The sequence below is a fragment of the Podarcis melisellensis genome (assembly GCF_964234715.1).
Source record: "Podarcis melisellensis genome assembly, chromosome: 18".
Classification (NCBI taxonomy): domain Eukaryota; kingdom Metazoa; phylum Chordata; class Lepidosauria; order Squamata; family Lacertidae; genus Podarcis; species Podarcis melisellensis.
The window spans coordinates 2,355,774-2,376,924 of record NC_138536.1 but is presented as its reverse complement, the minus strand read 5'-3'; the positions used below and the strand labels follow the sequence as shown (position 1 = coordinate 2,376,924).

At 47.6% G+C, this 21,151-nt stretch overlaps 3 protein-coding genes across 5 annotated transcripts in view; all 3 read right to left on the bottom strand.

The window, feature by feature from the left end:
* The window catches only part of SMIM24 (small integral membrane protein 24), a gene marked incomplete at its 5' end in the record, with an annotated part of 4,678 nt that extends 2,668 nt beyond the window's left edge, over nt 1–2,010 (bottom strand). The window contains 3 exon segments of the mRNA XM_081896012.1: nt 369–502; nt 1,814–1,892; nt 1,894–2,010. Coding sequence (XP_081752138.1) covers nt 369–502; nt 1,814–1,892; nt 1,894–2,010 — 330 coding nt within the window.
* A 1,695-nt stretch (nt 2,011–3,705) lies between these two features.
* Nucleotides 3,706–9,831, bottom strand: SMIM44 (small integral membrane protein 44). 2 transcript variants are annotated; one of them, XM_081895964.1, is made up of 3 exons: nt 9,279–9,831; nt 7,200–7,473; nt 3,706–5,797 (listed from the first exon to the last, which is right to left on the bottom strand). In XM_081895964.1, exons 2-3 carry the CDS (start codon nt 7,381–7,383, stop codon nt 5,583–5,585), a joined length of 399 nt encoding a protein of 132 aa, XP_081752090.1. In that variant the 5' UTR covers nt 7,384–7,473; nt 9,279–9,831; the 3' UTR covers nt 3,706–5,582. The 2 variants fall into 2 exon arrangements, with proteins under 2 accessions (XP_081752090.1, XP_081752089.1); XM_081895963.1 differs by lacking the exon at nt 9,279–9,831 and having other exon boundaries at nt 7,200–7,772.
* Nucleotides 9,832–12,137: 2,306 nt separating this feature from the next.
* On the bottom strand, nt 12,138–19,205 carry DOHH (deoxyhypusine hydroxylase). 2 transcript variants are annotated; one of them, XM_081895838.1, is made up of 5 exons: nt 18,951–19,205; nt 15,636–15,942; nt 15,002–15,078; nt 13,843–14,080; nt 12,138–12,711 (listed from the first exon to the last, which is right to left on the bottom strand). In XM_081895838.1, the coding sequence occupies exons 2-5, from the start codon at nt 15,907–15,909 to the stop codon at nt 12,395–12,397; spliced, it is 906 nt and encodes a 301-aa protein (XP_081751964.1). In that variant the 5' UTR covers nt 15,910–15,942; nt 18,951–19,205; the 3' UTR covers nt 12,138–12,394. The 2 variants fall into 2 exon arrangements, with proteins under 2 accessions (XP_081751964.1, XP_081751965.1); XM_081895839.1 differs by lacking the exon at nt 18,951–19,205 and adding an exon at nt 17,695–17,791.
* Between the last annotated feature and the right edge of the window lie 1,946 nt (nt 19,206–21,151).

Below are 21,151 nucleotides of genomic sequence, written 5' to 3'. Positions count from 1 at the left end.
GAGGAGGAGGAAAAGGAGGAAGAAAAAAAGGAAGAAGACGAGGAAGAAGAAGAAGAGGAAGATGATGATGAAGAAGAAGAGGAAGAGGAATAATAATAAGAAGAGGAGGAAGAAAGAGAAAAGGAAGAAGAGGAGGAGGAGGAGGAGGAGGAGGAAGAAGAAGAAGAAGAAGAAGAGGAGGAGGAGGAGGAAGACGAAGAAGAGGAAGAAGAAGAAGAAGAAGAAGAAGAAGAAGAAGAAGAAGAAGAAGAAGAAGAAGAAGAAGAAGAAGAAGAAGAAGAAGAAGAAATAGTTGTGGCTTGGGGGAGAGAGAGAAACAGCTCTCGGTTAAAGAAGGAAGCTTTCAAAAAGTGAGAGAGAGAGACCTACTTTTCCTTGGAGAAGAAGAAGCGATTGATGAGGGACGCCACGAATATCACGCCTAGGAACCCGAGGACGGCGGCAAGGCCCACCAGCCAGGGCTGCAGACCGCTGGAGCCGTTTGTGGTCCCCCTCACGGCGCCTAAACGGATTAAGATTAGGTCCTTTTGGGTCAAGCGGAAAAACTCCGGGCGTTGCTACACCCCACCCCCCATCGCTACCGGTTTGTGTTTCAAAGAGGAGTCCAAAAATAAGGAGGCGCCTATCTATTTACGCCTCAAGTCTCATGTGCCAGGGTGCATAATTATTATTATCAGTGCGTTTTTTCTGGGGGTACGCAGGGGTAGCCCTTAACATGTTGTGAATCTTTGTACTTTTGCCCATTTACTATATTTATTTTCCCTGACCTGAACTATGAAATGGTGGTTTTCTCGGGTCAAAATGAGAGTACCCCCTAATCATTTTTTTTAAGGAAAAAAAAGCCACTGGTTATTATTATTATATATTATTTGTTGGTTTATATAGTGCCCTATACCTGGTGTGTGTGTGTGTGTGTGTGTGTGAGGGCGGTTCACAGAATCAACTCAAGATATAAAACCACAAAATACCGTATTTTTTGCTCTATAAGACTCACTTTTCCCCTCCTAAAAAGTAAGGGGAAATGTGTGTGGGTCTTATGGAGCGAATGCAGGCTGCGCAGCTATCTCAGAAGCCAGAACAGCAAGAGGGATTGCTGCTTTCGCTGCGCAGCGATCCCTCTTGCTGTTCTGGCTTCTGAGATTCAGAATATGTTTTTCCTTGTTTTCCTCCTCCAAAAACTAGGTGCGTCTTGTGGTCTGGTGCGTCTTCTGGAGCGAAAAATACGGTACCTAATAAAAATTAAATCAAGAAGTCAGTAGCTCCCCCGGACACACACAAAAAATACTTTTAAAAAGGGTATAGGATGTCCATTGGAACAACCAAAGACCTGGTTAAAAAGGAACGTTTTTGCCTGCCACCTAATGAAGGTGAACTTCCCTGGGGAGAGCATTCCCACAAACAGGGAGCCACTGCAGAGAAGGCCCCGTTCTCGTGTTGCCGCCCTCCGCACCTCTCGATGAGGGGACACACGAACGAGGGCCTCAAGATGATCTCAGGGTCCGTGTAGGTTCATATGGCGCATCCAACATTCACCAGAAGCTGTAAAATGAAGGTGCTTAGGGGCCACCACAGAGAAGACCCCGACGCCCGACAACGCCTCAACCTCTACTACTTGAGGACTCGCCTATATACCCGCTCCTCTCATTTCATCCTCCCGACTGGCCCACACCCGGGGAACCCAATGCTCTAACCGCTAGGCCACGCTGCCTCTACGAATCAGGAGGTGCGGATCTGCTTGGCAAGATTCTGAACAAGTTCCGCCACCTGTATCCCAACCAAATTCCTTCCCGGGGAGCCCGTGTCACACTCCTACCTTGGCTGTGGGCACAGGGGGCGAAGAAAATTCCCAGTAGCAGAGGCAGGTATAAGAATGGCTCCATCGCGTTGCTTCGCTAATGTGCTGTTCGGCGAGGCAGGTCTGTCCTTCCTGGTTTCTGTATTCGTGTGTGTGAGAGAGGAGATATCTACTTTCCTTGCAAGTGTAACTCTGGACCCGGAATCAAAGTGCATTTGATAATGGCAATTCCGTTGGGCAGCTCTGAATTCACGTGAGATGCCTGTGGAACAAGGGTTTGGCCAGGGCAAGGAACAAGCTGCTCTGCTTTCGCATGCAGGTGGACACGAAACAGATCCCGGCTGCTTCTGTGGCTGTCTCAACCCCTCCAATGTTTCTCCCCTGAAAAGAGGGACGTCCTATTCCATCCCCTCCACCATTTCTCCCCTGAAAATAGGGACGTCCTTTTCCATCCCCTCCAACGTTTCTCCCCTGAAAATAGGGACGTCCTATTCCATCCCCTCCAACATTTCTCCCCTGAAAATAGGGACGTCCTATTCCATCCCCTCCAATGTTTCTCCCCTGAAAAGAGGGACGTCCTATTCCATCCCCTCCACTGTTTCTCCCCTGAAAATAGGGACGTCCTTTTCCATCCCCTCCAACGTTTCTCCCCTGAAAATAGGGACGTCCTATTCCATCCCCTCCAACGTTTCTCTCCTGAAAATAGGGACGTCCTATTCCATCCCCTCCAACGTTTCTCTCCTGAAAATAGGGACGTCCTTTTCCATCCCCTCCAACGTTTCTCCCCTGAAAATAGGGACGTCCTATTCCATCCCCTCCAACGTTTCTCCCCTGAAAATAGGGACGTCCTTTTCCATCCCCTCCACTGTTTCTCCCCTGAAAATAGGGACGTCCTTTTCCATCCCCTCCAACGTTTCTCTCCTGAAAATAGGGACGTCCTATTCCATCCCCTCCAACGTTTCTCCCCTGAAAATAGGGACGTCCTATTCCATCCCCTCCAATATTTCTCCCCTGAAAATAGGGACGTCCTATTCCATCCCCTCCAACGTTTCTCCCCTGAAAAGAGGGACGTCCTATTCCATCCCCTCCAACGTTTCTCCCCTGAAAAGAGGGACGTCCTATTCCATCCTCTCCAACGTTTCTCCCCTGAAAATAGGGACGTCCTATTCCATCCCCTCCAACGTTTCTCCCCTGAAAATAGGGACGTCCTATTCCATCCCCTCCAACGTTTCTCCCCTGAAAAGAGGGACGTCCTATTCCATCCCCTCCAACGTTTCTCCCCTGAAAAGAGGAACGTCCTATTCCATCCCCTCCAACGTTTCTCCCCTGAAAATAGGGACGTCCTATTCCATCCCCTCCAACGTTTCTCCCCTGAAAATAGGGACGTCCTATTCCATCCCCTCCAATATTTCTCCCCTGAAAATAGGGACGTCCTATTCCATCCCCTCCAACGTTTCTCCCCTGAAAAGAGGGACGTCCTATTCCATCCCCTCCAACGTTTCTCCCCTGAAAAGAGGGACGTCCTATTCCTTCCCCTCCAACGTTTCTCCCCTAAAAATAGGGACGTCCTTTTCCATCCCCTTCAACATTTCTCCCGTGGAAATAGGGACGTCCTAAGGAAATGCTAGCTCTGGAGTCAGGGGGTCGGGAGGCTGCTGGGACCTTAGTGCCAGGAAGCCCCCAGGAAGTGGAGACGTGTTTATTTTTCCGGAGGGTGGCTCTTGCAGAAAACGCCGTCGGCAAGTCCCCCTCCTCCTCTCCCCTCCGTCTTTGCTTCTCTCGGCTCACGCTCTCTCTTTTCACTCTGCACATTCTCAGAGATGCCAGGGCAACGGAGGAAGGGCAGGAAGAGGATTCGGGGCGGGTGGGTCAGTATGCACCCTAAAAAGTAAAGGGACCCCTGACCATTAGGTCCAGTCGTGGCCGACTCTGGGGTTGCAGCGCTCATCTCGCTTTACTGGCCGAGGGAGCCGGCGTACAGCTTCAGGATCATGTGGCCAGCAGGACTAAGCCGCTTCTGGCGAACCAGAGCAGCGCATGGAAACACCGTTTACCTTCCTGCCAGAGCGGTACCTATTTATCTACTTGCACTGGTGTGCTTTCGAACTGCTAGGTTGGCAGGAGCAGGGACCGAGCAACGGGAGCTCACCCCGTCATTGCGGGGATTCGAACCTCCGACCTTCCGATCGGCAAGCCCTAGGCTCCGTGGTTTAACCCACAGCGCTACCCGCGTCCCTTGAGGAGCATAAATGGCCTGGCACATGCCCAACTGTTCTTACCTGCAAACGGCAATCTGTTCCTGGCATTTGGACTCTGACCATCACATGATCTGTGGGCGCCATGCCACCCGCAGGAAAATCGGTGCCAGTCTGGCAGGATGGGAGTGACTGGGCAAGGAGCAATGAGATTCAAATCGCCTCTCCTCTCAGGTCCTCCTTTTTCCAGTTGTTAAGTCCAGCTCTCTATATTTCAACACTGGTTTGTAATTACAGTGTTACCTCGGGTTAAGTACTCAATTCGTTCTGGAGGTCCGTTCTTAACCTGAAACTGTTCTTAACCTGAAGCACCACTTTAGCTAATGGGGCCTCCTGCTACTGCCGCTCCGCCGGAGCACGATTTCTGTTCTCATCCTGAAGCAAAGTTCTTAACCCGAGGTCCTATTTCTGGGTTAGCGGAGTCTGTAACCTGAAGCGCCTGTAACCTGAAGCGTACGTAACCCAAGGTACCACTGTATTATTTTTTAATCCTCAAGGAAGTTCATCAGCATGCAGGATTCTCAGCTAAAGCATCTACAACAGATGGAGCGATCTTAAATCTTCCGAATATCCACATTTCCCCTAGCACAACGCATTTCGTATGCTATTTTCTTTCTCCTTTTTAAAACACAGCTTTTATTAAATTTCCTGTTTTACACTTTGAAGCACTCGTTTACACATTCTTAAGCTATCCATGACTTCTTCTCTTTCCATGCTTCATTTTGCATATCATAAATCCCTGCACATTTTAATAATAATAATAATAATAATAATAATACTACATACCCACCTGGCTGGGCTTCCCCAGCCACCCTGGGCGGCTTCCAACCAAATATTAAAATACAGTAATACAGAAACTATATCATTCAGGATTCTATTATTGCATCCATCAAAGCTTCTTTATTCTGTCAAATTTATCAGAATGCTGCCGGTGTTTTCAGCTATACACAGTTATTTCCCATACATCCAATAAACGTTTTCCAATCTTCTGTAAACATATCTTCTTCTTCTTCTCCTCTTATTCTATATGTTAAGTTCGTAAGCTGTGCATATTCCGTCAGCTTAAGTTGCCATTCTTCTTCGGTTGGGACCTCGCTCGTTTCCCATTTTTTGGGCTAACGAAACACGGGCCGCACATAGATAACCCTTTTTTTTTTTGACACCTGGGAATTTCCGTCTCAATTATGCCGAACAGAAAGCACTCTAGTTACAGGTAGGTAGCCGTGTTGGTCTGCCGTAGTCGAAACAAAACAAAACAAAATAACTTAAAGGTAAAGGTAAAGGGACCCCTGACCATTAGGTCCAGTCGTGGCCGACTCTGGGGTTGCGGCGCTCATCTCGCTTTACTGGCCGAGGGAGCCGGCGTACAGCTTCCGGGTCATGTGGCCAGCAGGACAACAACAACAAAACGGGGGGAAAAGGAAAGGAAAGAAATAGACATCACAGGGACCCTGGACATTCATATCCAGGGGTGATATATATATATCCAGTACGTCTGGGGGAATCTCTCTCCAGCTGATCCAAGCAACGACTCAGCCAGACTGTTCTGGAGTTGCTGGAGGCGATGCGCAGTCCGTCTCCATCCCAGGTAAGGAGTGCAGGATGCGGCCTTCCGCACACTCCACCCCTAGGAAAGGGGCACCCTTTTGCCAACCCAGGCGATGGTCGGGAAAAGCTGCAATCTCACATCCGTCCGAGGCCTCTTCCAGCCTCTTCCTGTCTTCCACTTTGGGACCAAAAGCCCAATCTGCGGATGGGGGAAAAAAAGAGAAAATTAAAACCAGCAGGTTTGGGCAGCAGAAAGCTGGGTATGTCGCAGTGCCGGGTTTTGTTGTTGTCGTTTAGTCGTGTCTGACTCTTTGTGACCCCATGGACCAGAGCACGCCAGGATTTACGGATAAGCTAAACAAGCTCTAGCTTAGGGCCCCACTCTCTTGGGGCCCCCAAAAAATGTAAAGGGAAAAACAACCTGGATGTACATTTCCAAATAAAATAAAACAAATAAAATAAAACCTGCATCCAGCAAGTGTTTTGTGTTGTTTAGGCTCCGAGGATGTAAGTCATGGGCCCCGCCTGCTAGCCTGCTCCCTCAAATATCAATGGTTTGCTCCTTTTAAAAAGCAGAGACATCACCTTGCCAACAAAGGTCTGTCTAGTTCAGGCTCTGGTTTTCCCAGTAGTGATGAATGGAAGGGAGAGCTGGACCATCAAGAAGGCTGATCGTCGAAGAATGGATGCTTTTGAATTCTGGTGCTGGAGGAGACTCTGGAGAGTCCCATGGACTGCAAGAAGATCAAACCTCTCCATTCGGAAGGAAATCAGCCCTGAGTGCTCACTGGAAGGACAGATCCTGAAGCTGAGGCTCCAGTATGGACACGCTCTGCTGGCTTCGCTCTGTAAGACAAACAGACATTTCCCCTTTTTGTTGTTGTTGTTGAGTCGTTTAGTTGTGTCCGCCTATTCGTGACCCCCTGGACCAGAGCACACCAGACCCTCCTGTCTTCCTCTGCCTCCCGCAGTTTGGTCAAACTCATGCTGGTTGCTTTGAGAACACTGTCCCACCATCTCGTCCTCTGTCGTCCCCTTCTCCTTGCGCCCTCCATCTTTCCCAACATCAGGGTCTTTTCCAGGGAGTCTTCTCTTCTCATGAGGAGGCCAAAGTCTTGGAGCCTCAGCTTCAGGATCTGTCCTTCCAGTGAGCACTTAGGACTGATTTCCTCCAGAATGGAGAGGTTTGATCTTCTTGCAGTCCATGGGACTCTCAAGAGTCTCCTCCAGCACCAGAATTCAAAAGCATCCATTCTTCGGCCATCAGCCTTCTTGATGGTCCAGCTCTCACTTCCATACATCACTACTGGGAAAACCAGAGCTTGAACTATACGGACCTTTGTTGGCAAGGTGATGTCCCTGCTTTTTAAGATGCTGTCTAGGTTTGCCATCGCCTTTCTCCCAAGAAGCAGGCGTCTTTTAATTCCGTGACTGCTGCCACCATCTGCAGTGATCATGGAGCCCTAAAAAGCCTTACTTTTTAGGAGGAAAAAAGGGCGTCTTATGGAGCGAAAAATACGGTACTCAAACCCTAAATGGTCCTGAGGACTAGAAACTTGGGGGGGGTAAAGGGGGAGCTTCTAGGAGGTCTGCCCACTCACCCGCAAAGTCGTGCGCGAGGTCATTGATGAGGTGGCCCACAATCGCGTACGCAACCACGACCACGATGATGACAGCCATCAGAAGATACAAGGCGTAGCGGGGCAGGCGGATCGAATCCAGCGAGGGAGGTTTGTAATCTCTGAAGAGGTCGCCCGCCTCCTCCTCCTCCTCTCCGGACTGCATCGAGCGAGGATTCACACCCGGGTCCCGGCACCTCGTTCCCCTTCCTTCCCCAATCAACGATCGTCACTTAGGTTTCGCTTGATGGGTATTCTGGGGGAGAAATAAACAGGGGCAGCTCAGGCCCCACTCACGGAGAAAAGCCGTATGTTAAGAAAAAGAGGACACAATATTGATTTGGACAAATAACTCGATATTTACGGCATGCTATACTTTATAGGGACGCGGGTGGCGCTGTGGGTTAAACCACTGAGCCTAGGACTTGCCGATCAGAAGGTCGGTGGTTCGAATCCCTGCAATGACGGGGTGAGCTCCTGTTGCTCGGTCCCTGCTCCTGCCCACCTAGCAGTTCGAAAACATACCAGTGCAAGTAGATAAATAGATACCGCTCCGGCGGGAAGGTAAATGGCGTTTCCGTGTGTGCTGCTCCGGTTCGCCAGAAGTCCTGCTGGCCACATGACCTGGAAGCTGTACGCCGGCTCCCTCGGCCAGTAAAGCGAGATGAGCGCCGCAACCCCAGAGTCGGCCACGACTGGATTTAATGGTCAGGGGTCCCTTTACCTTTACTTTATACTTTAAAAGAAAACCATCTAAAGATCCGCAGGCGAGTATTTAACACTAAATATGTTTAAATCACAGAGTGATAAAGGCTGGAAGTATTAAAAAAACCAATAGTAGGAACATTTCAACACATGTGGTGGTCTTGCAGTGTGATTAAAGAATTCAGTGGTACCTATTAATGAACATTTCGGTTTTCGAACGCCGTAAACCCGGAAGTAAATTCTTTGGTTTTTCAAATGCACCTCAGAAGTCGAACCAGAAATGCAGATTGCGTATTACGCTAAGTTTTCCGTACTGAGTTTTCCATTTTAAGGCCTTTGTACTGAGTTTTTGGATGTTTCAGAACTTAAACGGTACACTGGTACCTTGGTTCTCAAAGTCCACCCGTTCCGGAAGTCCGTCCCAAAACCAAAGCACGTTCCAAAACCAAGGCGCGCTTTCCCATAGAAAGGAATGCAAAACGGATTAATCCATTCCGGACTTTTAAAAGCAACCCCTAAAACAGCAATTCAACATGAATTGTTACTACCTAATGAGACCATGGATCCCCCCCCCCAAATGAAAGCAATAATCAATGTATTGCACTATAAATAAGATAGCATTGTAGATGATAAAAAGTAAAATTAAATTGTTTTATTTACACGCACTGATGACGTTTATTGTTTAGATGGGGGGCTTTTATCCCTTTCCACAGCCACACAATCCATTTATATCCCACCCTCCCCAGTCAAACCAGGCTCAGCTAACCTCAAAATATATAATACATTCAAACATAAAATCCAGCAAACGACTGAAATACAGCTTAAAATCAGAATAAATCAGAATAGGACCTCCAGACACACTGGCCAAGAATTAATATTTCTTGATGGTTCGCTGCCCTCTCTGGTTAAACAGGCACAGCACGTTTCGAAAGCCTGCAACACCTCTTTCGACCTGTGCAGCTTGGCAAAAAAATTACCGTATTTTTTGCTCTACAAGACTCCACTTTTTCCCTCCTAAAAAGTAAGGGGAAACGTGTGTGCGTCTTACGGAGCGAACGCAGGCTGCGTGGCTATCCCAGAAGCCAGAACAGCAAGAGGGATTGCTGCTTTCACTGCGCAGCGATCCCTCTTGCTGTTCTGGCTTCTGAGATTCAGAATATTTTCTTTCTTGTTTTCCTCCTCCAAAAACTAGGCGCGTCTTGTGGTCTGGTGCGTCTTATAGAGCGGAAATTACGGTAAATAGCGAACCCAATTTCCTCTTTGCAGGGGCTGCAAATCAAGCTACCCTGGTTTGCTGCTAAGGCTGAATTTCTAAAGCTGGCTTTTGTTTTGTGGGATTTGCAGGAAGCGACGTACCTGGTGACAGGGAACAGCTGGCGCAAGAGGCAGTATCATCGACCGGCGCAACTCCAAAGCGTCCGCAAGACGTTCCTGCTGATGTGTCGACTGATGGGGCGATAGATGCTGTTTCCGAACAGCGGGAGAGCAAAGACTCTGCGCCGACACCCACCCAGCTTTTTAAAATTTATTTTAAATACAGATACTCTTGCTCAAAGCCTCCCCTCTTCCAGACATCTCCCCCTTTCCTCGTCCCCCCCCAAAAAAAATCCGCAGAAGACAAATCTGCTATTCTGGGCTCCTTCCCCTCCCCAAGAGCTGATCTCTTAAAATCAGCTAAGCAGATCGTCGCTGGGGATTTTGCGAGGGGAGGGTTGGATGATTGCAGGCAGAGAATCCACTATTTTGAGTCTCTGCTGCCCGTTAATTTGCGTTGCAGTACACAGAAGCAAGGGGCGTGGGTGGCGCTGTGGGTTAAACCACAGAGCCTAGGACTTGCCGATCGGAAGGTCGGCGGTTCGAATCCCCGCAATGACGGGGTGAGCTCAGGTTGCTCGGCCCCTGCTCCTGCCCACCTAGCAGTTCAAAAACATACCACTGCAAGTAGATAAATAGATACCGCTCCGGCGGGAAGGTAAACGGCGTTTCCGTGCGCTGCTCTGGTTCGCCAGAAGCGGCTTAGTCCTGCTGGCCACATGACCCGGAAGCTGTACGCCGGCTCCCTCGGCCAGTAAAGCGAGATGAGCGCCGCAACCCCAGAGTCGGCCACGACTGGATCTAATGGTCAGGGGTCCCTTTACCTTTACCTAGAAGCAAAGGATTTGCTTTCTTGCTTAGACCACAAGGGATGAATGAAATAAACACGGCAAACAAGATTGCAGTCCTCATTGTTTGTGGAGTAAAAGGCTGGTCTAACAGGGGAACTTTTTCAGCAGGGGGCCGGTCCACTGTCCCTCAGACCTTGTGGGGGACCGGACTATATTTTGAAGGGGGAAAAAATGAACAAATTCCTACGCCCCACAAATAACCCAGAGATGTATTTTCAATAAAAAGCACACATTCTACTCATGTCAAAACACCAGGCAGGCCCCAGAAATAACTCAGAGATGCAGTTTAAATAAAAGGTCGCATTCTACTCATGTAAAAACACGCTGAATTCCGGACCGTCCACGGGCCGGATTTAGAAGACGACTGGGCCGGATCCTGCCCCCGGGCCTTAAGTTGCCTACCCCTAGCATAGCTCATAGCTTCTCTGAGTTATTCAAGCCCCCTCACCATGACAAGGCAGTGATTCATGAATGGGGTTTTTTGGGGGGGGTCAAATGGCCAGAATTCGGGGAGACTTTTTAACACCACGCTTTGCAATCGGCCTCTGGGGAGCGGCTCCGGAAAGCCTTGACATTGAAAACGGGTTCTGCCAAGCCTGATCTGCTTTTAAACGTTTAAGCCCCAGTAAACCTAATCCGCGATGGTTTTTGGCTAAAGGAAGCTGCTTTCACGCAGAAGCAAGCTTGCAATATTCACTTTCCCCCCCGAAATCCCTTTCCGATTCAGCCTTCCACAATCCTCTTATTACTTTGTGTGTACGAAACCGATTCATAATCCCCTTTCCAGCTTGGCATCTGTTGGCGGGGGGGGGGGGGGTCTTGGGTGTCCCCCTACTCTTTGGTTGTGGACTGATATATATATATATGGGACGCGGGTGGCACTGTGGGTTAAACCACAGAGCCTAGGACTTGCCGATCAGAAGGTCGGCGGTTCGAATCCCCACGACAAGGTGAGCTCCTGTTGCTCGGTCCCTGCTCCTGCCAACCTAGCAGTTCAAAAGCAAGTCAAAGTGCAAGTAGATAAATAGGTCCCACTCCAGCGGGAAAGTAAACGGCATTTCCGTGCGCTGCTCTGGTTCTCCAGAAGCGGTTTAGTCCTGCTGGTCACATGACCCGGAAGCTGGACGCCGGCTCCCTCGGCCAATAAAGCGAGATGAGCGCCGCAACCACAGAGTCGGCCACGACTGGACCTAACAGTCAAGGGTCCTTTTACGTTTAACTAAATGATATCGAGCGTCAGAACAACTTGGCCACAATAAGGAAATTTTGGTCATGGCATGGCTATTTTCCACCTTCCCTTTTCGACTCTCTGGCACCCTATCTGCATAACGCAGCAATTGTAAAATAAGCGCGTTTTTACTCTCGCAAGATTGAATGTCTTGCCCTCGGCTGGACTTCCACGGTGGGTAATTGAGGGACGATTCCAACAGATCCCACCTGGAAAACGTCCCTGTGGAGATGGCAGTCCCGAATCGGTGGCCCACGCCCTTCTGGCTCGCCCTCTTGATAAAGACTTGAGGAATGAGATTATCACCCCTCTTTTATCGTCCATTCCGGGTCGCCCAACCACTGCCCCCGTGTCCTTTTCTCTTGGCAGATCTAGATGAGCAGGTGACAGCAGAGGTGGCAAGGTTTTTAGTTGGGGCAATCAGAATAAGATCCACTACCTGACCATGGATTCAAAACCCTAAAACGTATTTTGCATAATTGACTTTTTATTTCTATTCTTTGTATATCGTAGTGTTGTTTTACAGTAGTACCTTGGGTTAAGAACTTAATTCGTTCTGGAGGTCCGTTCTTAACCTGAAACTGTTCTTAACCTGAGGCACCACTTGAACTAATGGGGCCTCCTGCTGCCGCCACGCCTCCAGAGCACGATTTCTGTTCTCATCCTGAAGCAAAGTTCTTAACCTGAAGCACTATTTCTGGGTTAGCAGAGTCTGTAACCTGAAGCGTATGTAACCCGAGATACCACTGTATTGCTACGGCCGATGGCTGACACAAATAAAGATTCATTCATTCATTCGACACTATCGCAAGGAAGACTCAGTTTTCAAAGCGATATAAATACGTGTGAACATATATTTGCAAATATGAGAGAGGGGAAACAGAAAAGTCACCAGATCCGGAACAGAACCCGCTATCGAGATGTAGATACCTGTCTCCCCACCAACCACCGAGCAGAGAAACAGGCCGCAAATTAGAAACGGAGGCGAGACGTCTTGCGACTCCCCGTCCGGCGCTGCAGGAATCCAAACCGGGATGAGATGGCGGCAGCCGAGACGTGGACAGCTCCCTGCGCCCTTTTCAGTCCGATTTCTTCAGCTTGCTCAGTCCGTCGGGGTACTGGAAATCACCGCCATTCTCGTAGTTGTAGATGTCCAGCGCCACTTCGCAGCTCTCCCGTACGACGCGTTCCTTGTCCTGGGCATGGGCTTGCAAGGCGGAGAGGCAGGAGGCCCTGGCGATGGAGCCCAGGGCCTCGGCGCACTCGTGGCGCACCATGGGGCTCTCGGCGCCGTCCTCCAGCGAGGCTGTCAGCTGCGGGACGCTCGCCTCGTGTTGCATCTGTCCGAGGACGTAGGCGACCTCGTGGCGGAAGAGGGCGCTGCCACAGCGGAGGCCTTGCGGGTGGAAGGGAGAGGAGAATCGCAGTTCAGGAAAAGCGCTTGAGGACTAGCGCCTTGCGTTATCTTTAAGAGCCAGAGCTTGTAGTGTTCCCAATAATAATAATTTATTATTTATACCCCGCCCATCCGGCTGAGTTTCCCCAGCCACTCTGGGCGGCTTCCAATCAAGTGTTAAAAACAATACAGCACTAAATAGTAAAAACGTCCCTAAACAGGGCTGCCTTCAGATGTCTTTTAAAGAGAAGATAGCTGCTTATTTCCTTCACATCTGAAGGGAGGGTGTTCCACAAGGCGGGGGCCACTACAGAGAAGGCCCTCTGTCTGGTTCCCTGTAACCTCACTTTTCGCAATGAGGGAACTGCTAGAAGGCCCTCGGCGTTGGATCTCAGTGTCCGGGCAGAACGATGAGGGTGGAGACGCTCCCTCAAGTATACAGGACCGAGGCCGTTTAGGGCTTGAAAGGTCAGCATCAACACTTTGAATTGTGCTCGGAAACGTACTGGGAGCCAATGCAGATCTCTCAGGACCAGTGTTATGTGGTCCCGGCGGCCGCTCCCAGTCCCCAGTCTGGCTGCCGCATTCTGGATTAATTGCAGTTTCCGGGTCACCTTCAAAGGGAGCCCTAAGTAGAGTGCGTTGCAGGAGTCCAAGCGGGAGATAACCAGAGCATGCACCACTCTGGCCAGACAGTCTGTGGGCATGGAGGGTCTCATCCTGCATACCAGATGGAGCTGGTAGACAGCTGCCCTGGACACAGAATTAACCTACGCCTCCATGGACAGCTGTGAACCAAGCCAAAGGCCAGGCGGAACAACTCTGTCTTACAGGCCCTGCGGAAAGAAATCAGATCCTGCAGGGCCCTGGTCTCATGAGACGGAGCGTTCCACCAGGCCGGGGCCAGTGTTGAAAAGGCCCTGCCTCTGGTTGAGGCTAATCTGACTTCCTTAGGACCCAGGACCACTAGGGTGTTGCTGTTTATGGACCTTGAGGCTCTCCGTGGGGCATACGGGAGGGGTGGTCCTGTAGATACGAGGGTCCTTGGCAAGCAGCCGAGCGGGTCCGAATTCCGGCCAGAGCCGCTTGACCAGGCGAAATCTCTGGCCCAAGAGAAGCGAGGAGACTCACCGTCTGCCAAGGCCAGTACGGCCGCTTCCCCGCCGACATTGCGCAGGGCAAACATGGCCCGGTATCGCTCGAACAGCGGCCGTGAGTCGTCCAGCAAAGCCTGCCGCAATCTTTCCACGTCCGCCTCCTCGGATGGAGGCGCTGGGTCTACGGAGGAGTAGGGGCCGGAGGACGCTTCTGCCGGGTGTTCCTGAAGCCATTCCAGTCTCTTCACGGCCAGCTGACATGTCTCTGCCACCTGAATACGACGGAGGGGTGTTTTTCAAGAACGTATATTTCGTGAAAAAACATTTAATACATTCTTAAAAAAAAAACAGAAGCATTTTTACTTGGTATTATAGGCCAGGATATTAATAGGCAAGATTTTAAACTGTTTTTATACGCAACAGCAGCGGCAAGAGTATTGTTAGCCCAGAAATGGAAGAAATTCTGACGAAAGAAGAATGGCAGACGAAATTAATGGACTACGCAGAATTGGACAAAATGACAGGAAGGATTCGAAACCTGCGGGACCAGAGATTTACAGAAGATTGGAAGAAGTATATGAGTTATTTGAAGAGCAACTGTAATAAAAAAATTACGCTAGTTTTGTGATGAGAAATATACGAAGTGTTTACGAAGTAGATAAAGATAGAGATGTTGGTTATGAGTTTTAAATGTAATAGGGAAAGTAAGACATGCATACTAAGAGATTAGATTGGAAAATTTTCAGACAGGACTGATGGAAGTCAAAAATATTGAATAAGGTGTAAAAGTATGTTTAATTACTGTTGAAAATGGTATGTTAAAAAAACTAATAAAAATCATATACCGTATTTTTCGCTCTATAAGACGCACCAGACCACAAGACGCACCTAGTTTTTGGAGGAGGAAAACAAGAAAAAAAATATTCTGAATCTCAGAAGCCAGAAGAGCAAGAGGGATTGCTGCGCAGTAAAAGCAGCGATCCCTCTTGCTGTTCTGGCTTCTGGGATAGCTGTGCAGCCTGCATTCGCTCCGTAAGACGCACAGGCATTTCCCCTTACTTTTTAGGAGGAAAAAAGTGAGTCTTATAGAGCAAAAAATATGGTATATATTAAAAAAAAACGGATGGAGGGGTGTTAATTTTTTGGTTTGGTTCAGGTTCGGGGAATAATTGCAAAGGACCCCTTGGATTTACCTCGATGACAGGGTCTTCGGAGTATTTTTTCAGGACGTCTAGAACTTTGGGGTTCCCAATGGCACCGAGGGCCTCGCCTGTCGAAAGCAGGGAGAGAATGAGATATGAAGGTGGAAGCAGGGTGTTTGTGTGTTATTAATTTTATTTGTTTATATCTCTCTCTCTCTGTTGACCCCATGGAGACACGCAGCATAATAATAATAAAAAGGTAAGGTAAAGGGAGCCCTGACCGTTAGGTCCAGTTGTGGACGACTCTGGGGTTGTGGCGATCATCTCGCTTTATTGGCCGAGGGAGCAGGCGTACAGCTTCCGGGTCATGTGGCCAGCAGGACTAAGCCGCTTCTGGCGAACCAGAGCAGCACACGGAAATGCCGTTTACCTTCCCGCCAGAGTGGTACCTATTTATCTACTTGCACTTTGACCTGCTTTCGAACTGCTAGGTGGGCAGGAGCAGGGACCAAACAACGGGAGCTCATTCCATCGCGGGGATTCAAACCACCAGCCTTCCGATCACCATGCCCTAGGCTCTGTTGTTTAGACCACAGTGCCACCCGCGTCCCGTAATAATTCACCAAACGTTAAAAGCGTCCCCCAAACCAGCCCCCTTGCGGTCTGTCAACACAGCCCCTCTTACCAGCTTCGTGGCGGACCATGGGTTCCTGGCTAGCGTCTTGGAGAACCTCAATGAGGACCGGAATCGCTCTCTCATCCTGCATCTGCCCTAAGCAGTAAGCCAGTTCGTGTTTGAGGAGCGCAGAGTCGTCCCCAAAACCTCGGCTGATCCACTCAATGGCTGCAGCCCCCCCTAGGTTTCGAAGGGTGAATAGCGCCCGGAAACGGGCTTTTAGGGGCTGTCCGGCATCCACCAGCGTCCGGCCAATCTGTTCGATTTCCTTCTCTGTCACCATGGTTACCTGGGCAGGAGCTACTTTAAAAAATACCTAAAGGAAGAGAAAAGGAGGGGGGGTTTCAGTGAAAGTCCGCGTTTCGGAGAAGCCCAAACTCCCCCCCCCTTTAAAAATACTTCATTGCGTTTTAAAATTTACATGGCAAGAAAATAAATTGATCGTTGCATTCACATAAACAGAAAATAAAGCGATACATGAACGAAATGTGAAAAAAGTAAAAATTAAGCAACATAAAGCTTTGGGGAGGAAAACAAAAATTTATTATCAAAAACACAAAATTATTTAAGGATTACAAACCATCATTTGAATGTTTATACCCGAAATTCCTAGAATGACATTACCTTCATAGTCACTTTTCTTTTTCGTCACATTCTGAGTTTTCTCCTAAACTGGTTTGAATCCCTTCTATATTATTTGACTTCCGTCTATCTCTTTGCGGTTTGCAAATTTCTTTTACATTCAATTAATCTGTATTCCATAACTGAAAAACATTCCCCAATATATGTGAAGTTAGTCTAGGGAACAGCCAAATGTTGTTGGAACCGTATTTTATTAGATAGTTATTAAAGCAATCCCATTCTTTTTTCAACCTTGTCACCTGAGTGATTTCTTATTAATTCCGTCATTTTAGCGAGTTCAAACATTTTAACGAAGCCCAAACTTTGCAAAGTTTTGGAAAGATAGGTTGGGGAAAACAGGAACCAAGCAATGTCTACTCAGAAGTAAATTGCAATCAGGGTAGATTTGATTTAAATCAAATCAATATTAAATCACAATTTAAATCACTAGTCAGTAATACTTTAAATCTTTTTTTTTTACAGAAAGACACATTCTTGCTGGTATCATCGTAATATTTACAAACCAGATGAAGGTTTCATTTTTGGAGTGATAAATTTTCAGAGTAGTTTTTACAGTTATATCAAAAATTACCGATTTGGTTCTACTATTAGAAATACGTAAGACAGGAAATTATGAAACTATTGTGAGGTTTAATAAGTTAACTGTTTATATCTGGACAACTTTTCTGCTGTACTTTATTGGAAGGAGAAAACTAATCATTTCCTTAGTAACAATTTAAACAATTTATTTAACTAAAACAATAACATTATAGCATATGTATCCATGTTTGTTAACTGATGGAGCTAAACAATTTTTTTAAAAAACAGCAACTTAGACTGAGTTTAAGCACACAGAAAAACTCAAAACAAATCCTTATTTCCTGATGAATAACCTTCGGAGTATAATGTAACTTAAATAGAAAATCTTTAGAAAGATTTTTCCTCCAGAAGGATTTTATTTTAAAAATCAAATTTAAATTTTAAAATCTGATTATTATTTTTTAAACCATTGATTTTTATCCACCCTGAATTTGCACTGAATTCAAGCAAACGTCCAACTCCTTTGGGCCATATATTTTTGGAAGGTGCCAAATTAACATGAATTGCAGTTGGTTTAATTTTTGCTTGTTTGGCTTCTGTGGGGTAAACAAAACGATTGGATCTCTCCCATTGCAGAGGGGGAAAAAGTTCCAGATCCAAAATTTTCTGGGGAAGCCAAGCCGAGTCGCTGGTAAAATTCCATTTCACGGTCACCTGCCGGCAACTCTGAATATGATACACACATAATTGACGACTCAGGAGATGGTTTGGCTTTTAAGTCTTGGAAGACGCCCATAAATGGGATTTATTGCTCAAGCATGCACATCGACACCTGGCCAAAGCATTTTGACAAAAACACTCCCAGGTATATACTGATGCAAAAAAAAAAAAAAAAAAATTACTGTACTGGTAAGGTGCAGCACAGTCCAACTCATCCAAAATCTGTTGTGATTCGGACGTTTTGTGGGTCAGAGGTCTGGGTTAATCCTTTAAAGGCCAAAGAAGTGGGGAGCAAGATGTAATTCGCCTTCAAACAAGCAGCTTTTTGCTCTCGCCCAGTGAGAAATAGAAAATAGAATATAGAAAATGCATGCTCAGAACCACTCTCTGTGCCAGAAATAAACTGTATATTATGCTATTACTGTAGCATCAAGCAGTAACGGGGGGAAACTGGGACACAAATAGTTGGAAAAAACATTTGTTTAAAAAAACAACCTGTGAAATTTGATGTAATTTGGCCTCGATTCTTTAAAAGTTTGGGAAGCTTAATAAACAGGTGCAAATCAGAAGCGGCAAAGGCTGTTAACGAGCAAACCTATGCAAATCAATGCCAGAGAATGCACAAATCTATGCAAATCATTGGTGGGCAACTTCACTGTATGCTTTTCAGCACCTGCTTAATTAATAATATTTTTTAATATATATATACCCCGCCCTCCCCAGCCAAGGCCGGGCTCAGGGCGGCTAACAAGCAATAATAAAAATAAGTTGAATGAATACAACTTAAAAGCAACATTAAAATACAACATTAAAATATTAAAAGCATTCTTCTTTCAACAAGCTTCCAGGGATGTTTAAAAAGCCAATGGCAAGTTTTCATGGGATCTTAGCCAATAGCTGTTTTAACTTTTTGAAAGTTTTAAATTATTGCCATTGATTTTCCTTACGGATAATTTTATCGCTTTATCTGTCTTTTTTGGTAAACCCTTTGGTAATGTGGTTATTTTTTGCAATCGAGCGATGTAGAAGTTTCATGACGCCAACAAATAAACGGTATTATTATTATTATTATTATTATTATTATTATTATTTAAAAATCATTAGCAGGCACCATAATAAATTATACGCAAATAGGCAGCGCCCCTGTAAACCTATGCAAATTAGCAAACGCATGTAAATCTATGCAAATCAGCAAGGGGTGTGTGCAAATAACACGCCAGCTCAAACATAATATGCAAATGTATGCAAATATATGCAAATCAGCAGCAGCCAAAATGAAATGATCAGCTCTGGCCCAACCCACCATGCCCAAATCCACCCCAAAATTCCCCCCCATTGTCCCCCCCCCATCCCTGGGTAGCTCCCCTGCCCCCTCCCATCCTGTCTCCATGGCAACAGGGATGCAGGCGGCTGCCCACCCGCTTTGATGTCTATCCCACTCACCTAAGTCGCACGCGTTCCAAGGGAGCCTTCTGCGCCTGCGCGGTAACAGGTAAACCACTGCGCCTGCGCACTGGCGGGACGGAACGCCCGCTCGGCTATGAGGCGGCGGACGGAACCAAGTACAATGAGAAGCTTGTGGGGGGGGAATAATGGTGGAGCCGGTCCTTTTTCTCCGTATTTCTCTTCTTCTTCTTCAATTCAGAAGGGCGAAGCGACAAAGCTTTTTCAGTACAGGCTGCCTCAAATGGTACTTTTTTCCTTTTTCTTCCCCCCCCGCTTTCTCCGCTCCAAATGGGCGAGTCCGGACGGGCGAAAGCCGCGAGAGGAAATGGCGGCCTCGGGCGCATGCGCGTTGGTAGGGAGACGCCGGCGTTGCTCCGCCTTCATTCCGTAAGGCTGGGCGTGGCGATAGACTTATGGTTATAGACTCACGTGCAGCTCTGAGGTTCCGGGTTCAGTTTGGAACATTGCATCATTCGCTGTTGCAATTGTAGATTTTGAAAGTTCTCTCTCTCTCTCTCTCTCTCTCTCTCTCTCTCTCTCTCTCTCTCTCTCTCTCTCTATCTCTCTCTCTGCTTGCTTGCTTCTTTAATTTCTTATGCCTCTCCATATTTGCACATTATATTAATTTATATTATATTACAAGGGAGGCAATTTCAAAAGTCTATATAAGGGCTTTTGCCCCATTGTTCTGATTTCCTCCCTCCCTGCGTGGGGTGAGCAGGGACCCTGTTGCAACAGTTTAATAAAAATCAGGCTAATAATAATAAAAATAATTTATTACTTATACGCCCCCCCATCTGGCTGGGTTTCCCCAGCCACTCTGGACAGCTTCCAACAAAACACTAAAATACAATAACCTGTTAAACGTTAAAAGCTTCCCTAAACAGGGCTGCTTTCAGATGTCTTCTAAGAGTAGTTATTTTTCTCTTTGACATCTGGTGGGAGGGCGTTCCACAGGGCGGGCGCCACCACTGAGAAGGCCCTCTGCCTGGTTCCCTGTAACATCGCTTCTTGCAGGGAGGGAACCGCCAGAAGGCTCTCGGAGGTGGACTTCAGTGTCTGGGCAGAACGATGGAGGTGGAGACGCTCCTTCATGTATACAGGACCAAGGCCATTTAGGGCTTTCAAGGTCAGCACCAACACTTTGAATTGTGCTCGGAAACGTATTAGCCTCTTCCCAATATTCTCTGGTTGGTGTTATGAGAATTATAAGGTCTAAGATACAAAATAAACTAAGCAAACACATAAAGGTAAAGGTAAAGAGACCCCTGACCATGAGGTCCAGTCGTGGCCGACTCTGGGGCTGCAGCGCTCAAATCGCTTTACTGGCCAAGGGAGCCGGTGTACAGCTTCCGGGTCATGTGGCCAGCAGGACTAAGCCGCTTCTGGCGAACCAGAGCAGCGCACGGAAACACCGTTTACCTTCCCGCCGAAGTGGTACCTATTGATCTACTTGCACTGGCATGCTTTCGAACTGCTAAACAGCATCTTAAAAAGCAGAGACATCACCTTGCCAACAAAGGTCCGTATAGTTAAAGCCATGGTTTTCCCAGTAGTGATGTATGGAAGTGAGAGCTGGACCATCAAGAAGGCTGATCACCGAAGAATGGATGCTTTTGAATTCTGGTGCTGGAGGAGACTCTTGAGAGTCCCATGGACTGCAAGAAGATCCAACCTCTCCATTCTGAAAGAAATCAGCCCTGAGAGCTCACTGGAAGGACAGATCCTGAAGCTGAGGCTCCAATAATTTGGCCACCTCATGAGAAGAGAAGACTCCCTGGAAAAGACCCTGATGTTGGGAAAGATGGAGGGCACAAGGAGAAGGGCACGACAGAGGACGAGATGGTGGTGCAGTGTTCTCGAAGCTACAAACTTGAGTCTGGCCAAACTGCGGGAGGCAGTGGAAGACAGGAGGGCCTGGCATGCTCTGGTCCAGGGGGCCACGAAGAGGCCATAGCTGTCAACTTACAGATTTGAAAATAAGGGACCTGCAGCCTCGCCTGTTCCAGGCACTCCAGTCTTCCTGTCCTCCTGCAGTCTGGTCAAACTCATGCTGGTAGCTTCGAGAACACTGTCCAACCAACTTTGTAACCAGAGGTTCAACTGAATAGAATCTGAATCACATGCACCACAAGGCCTATGCAGCCTCGACTTAAGATGGCTCCCCGGCCTGGCTTTGAACTGCAAAGTTTGCAGCA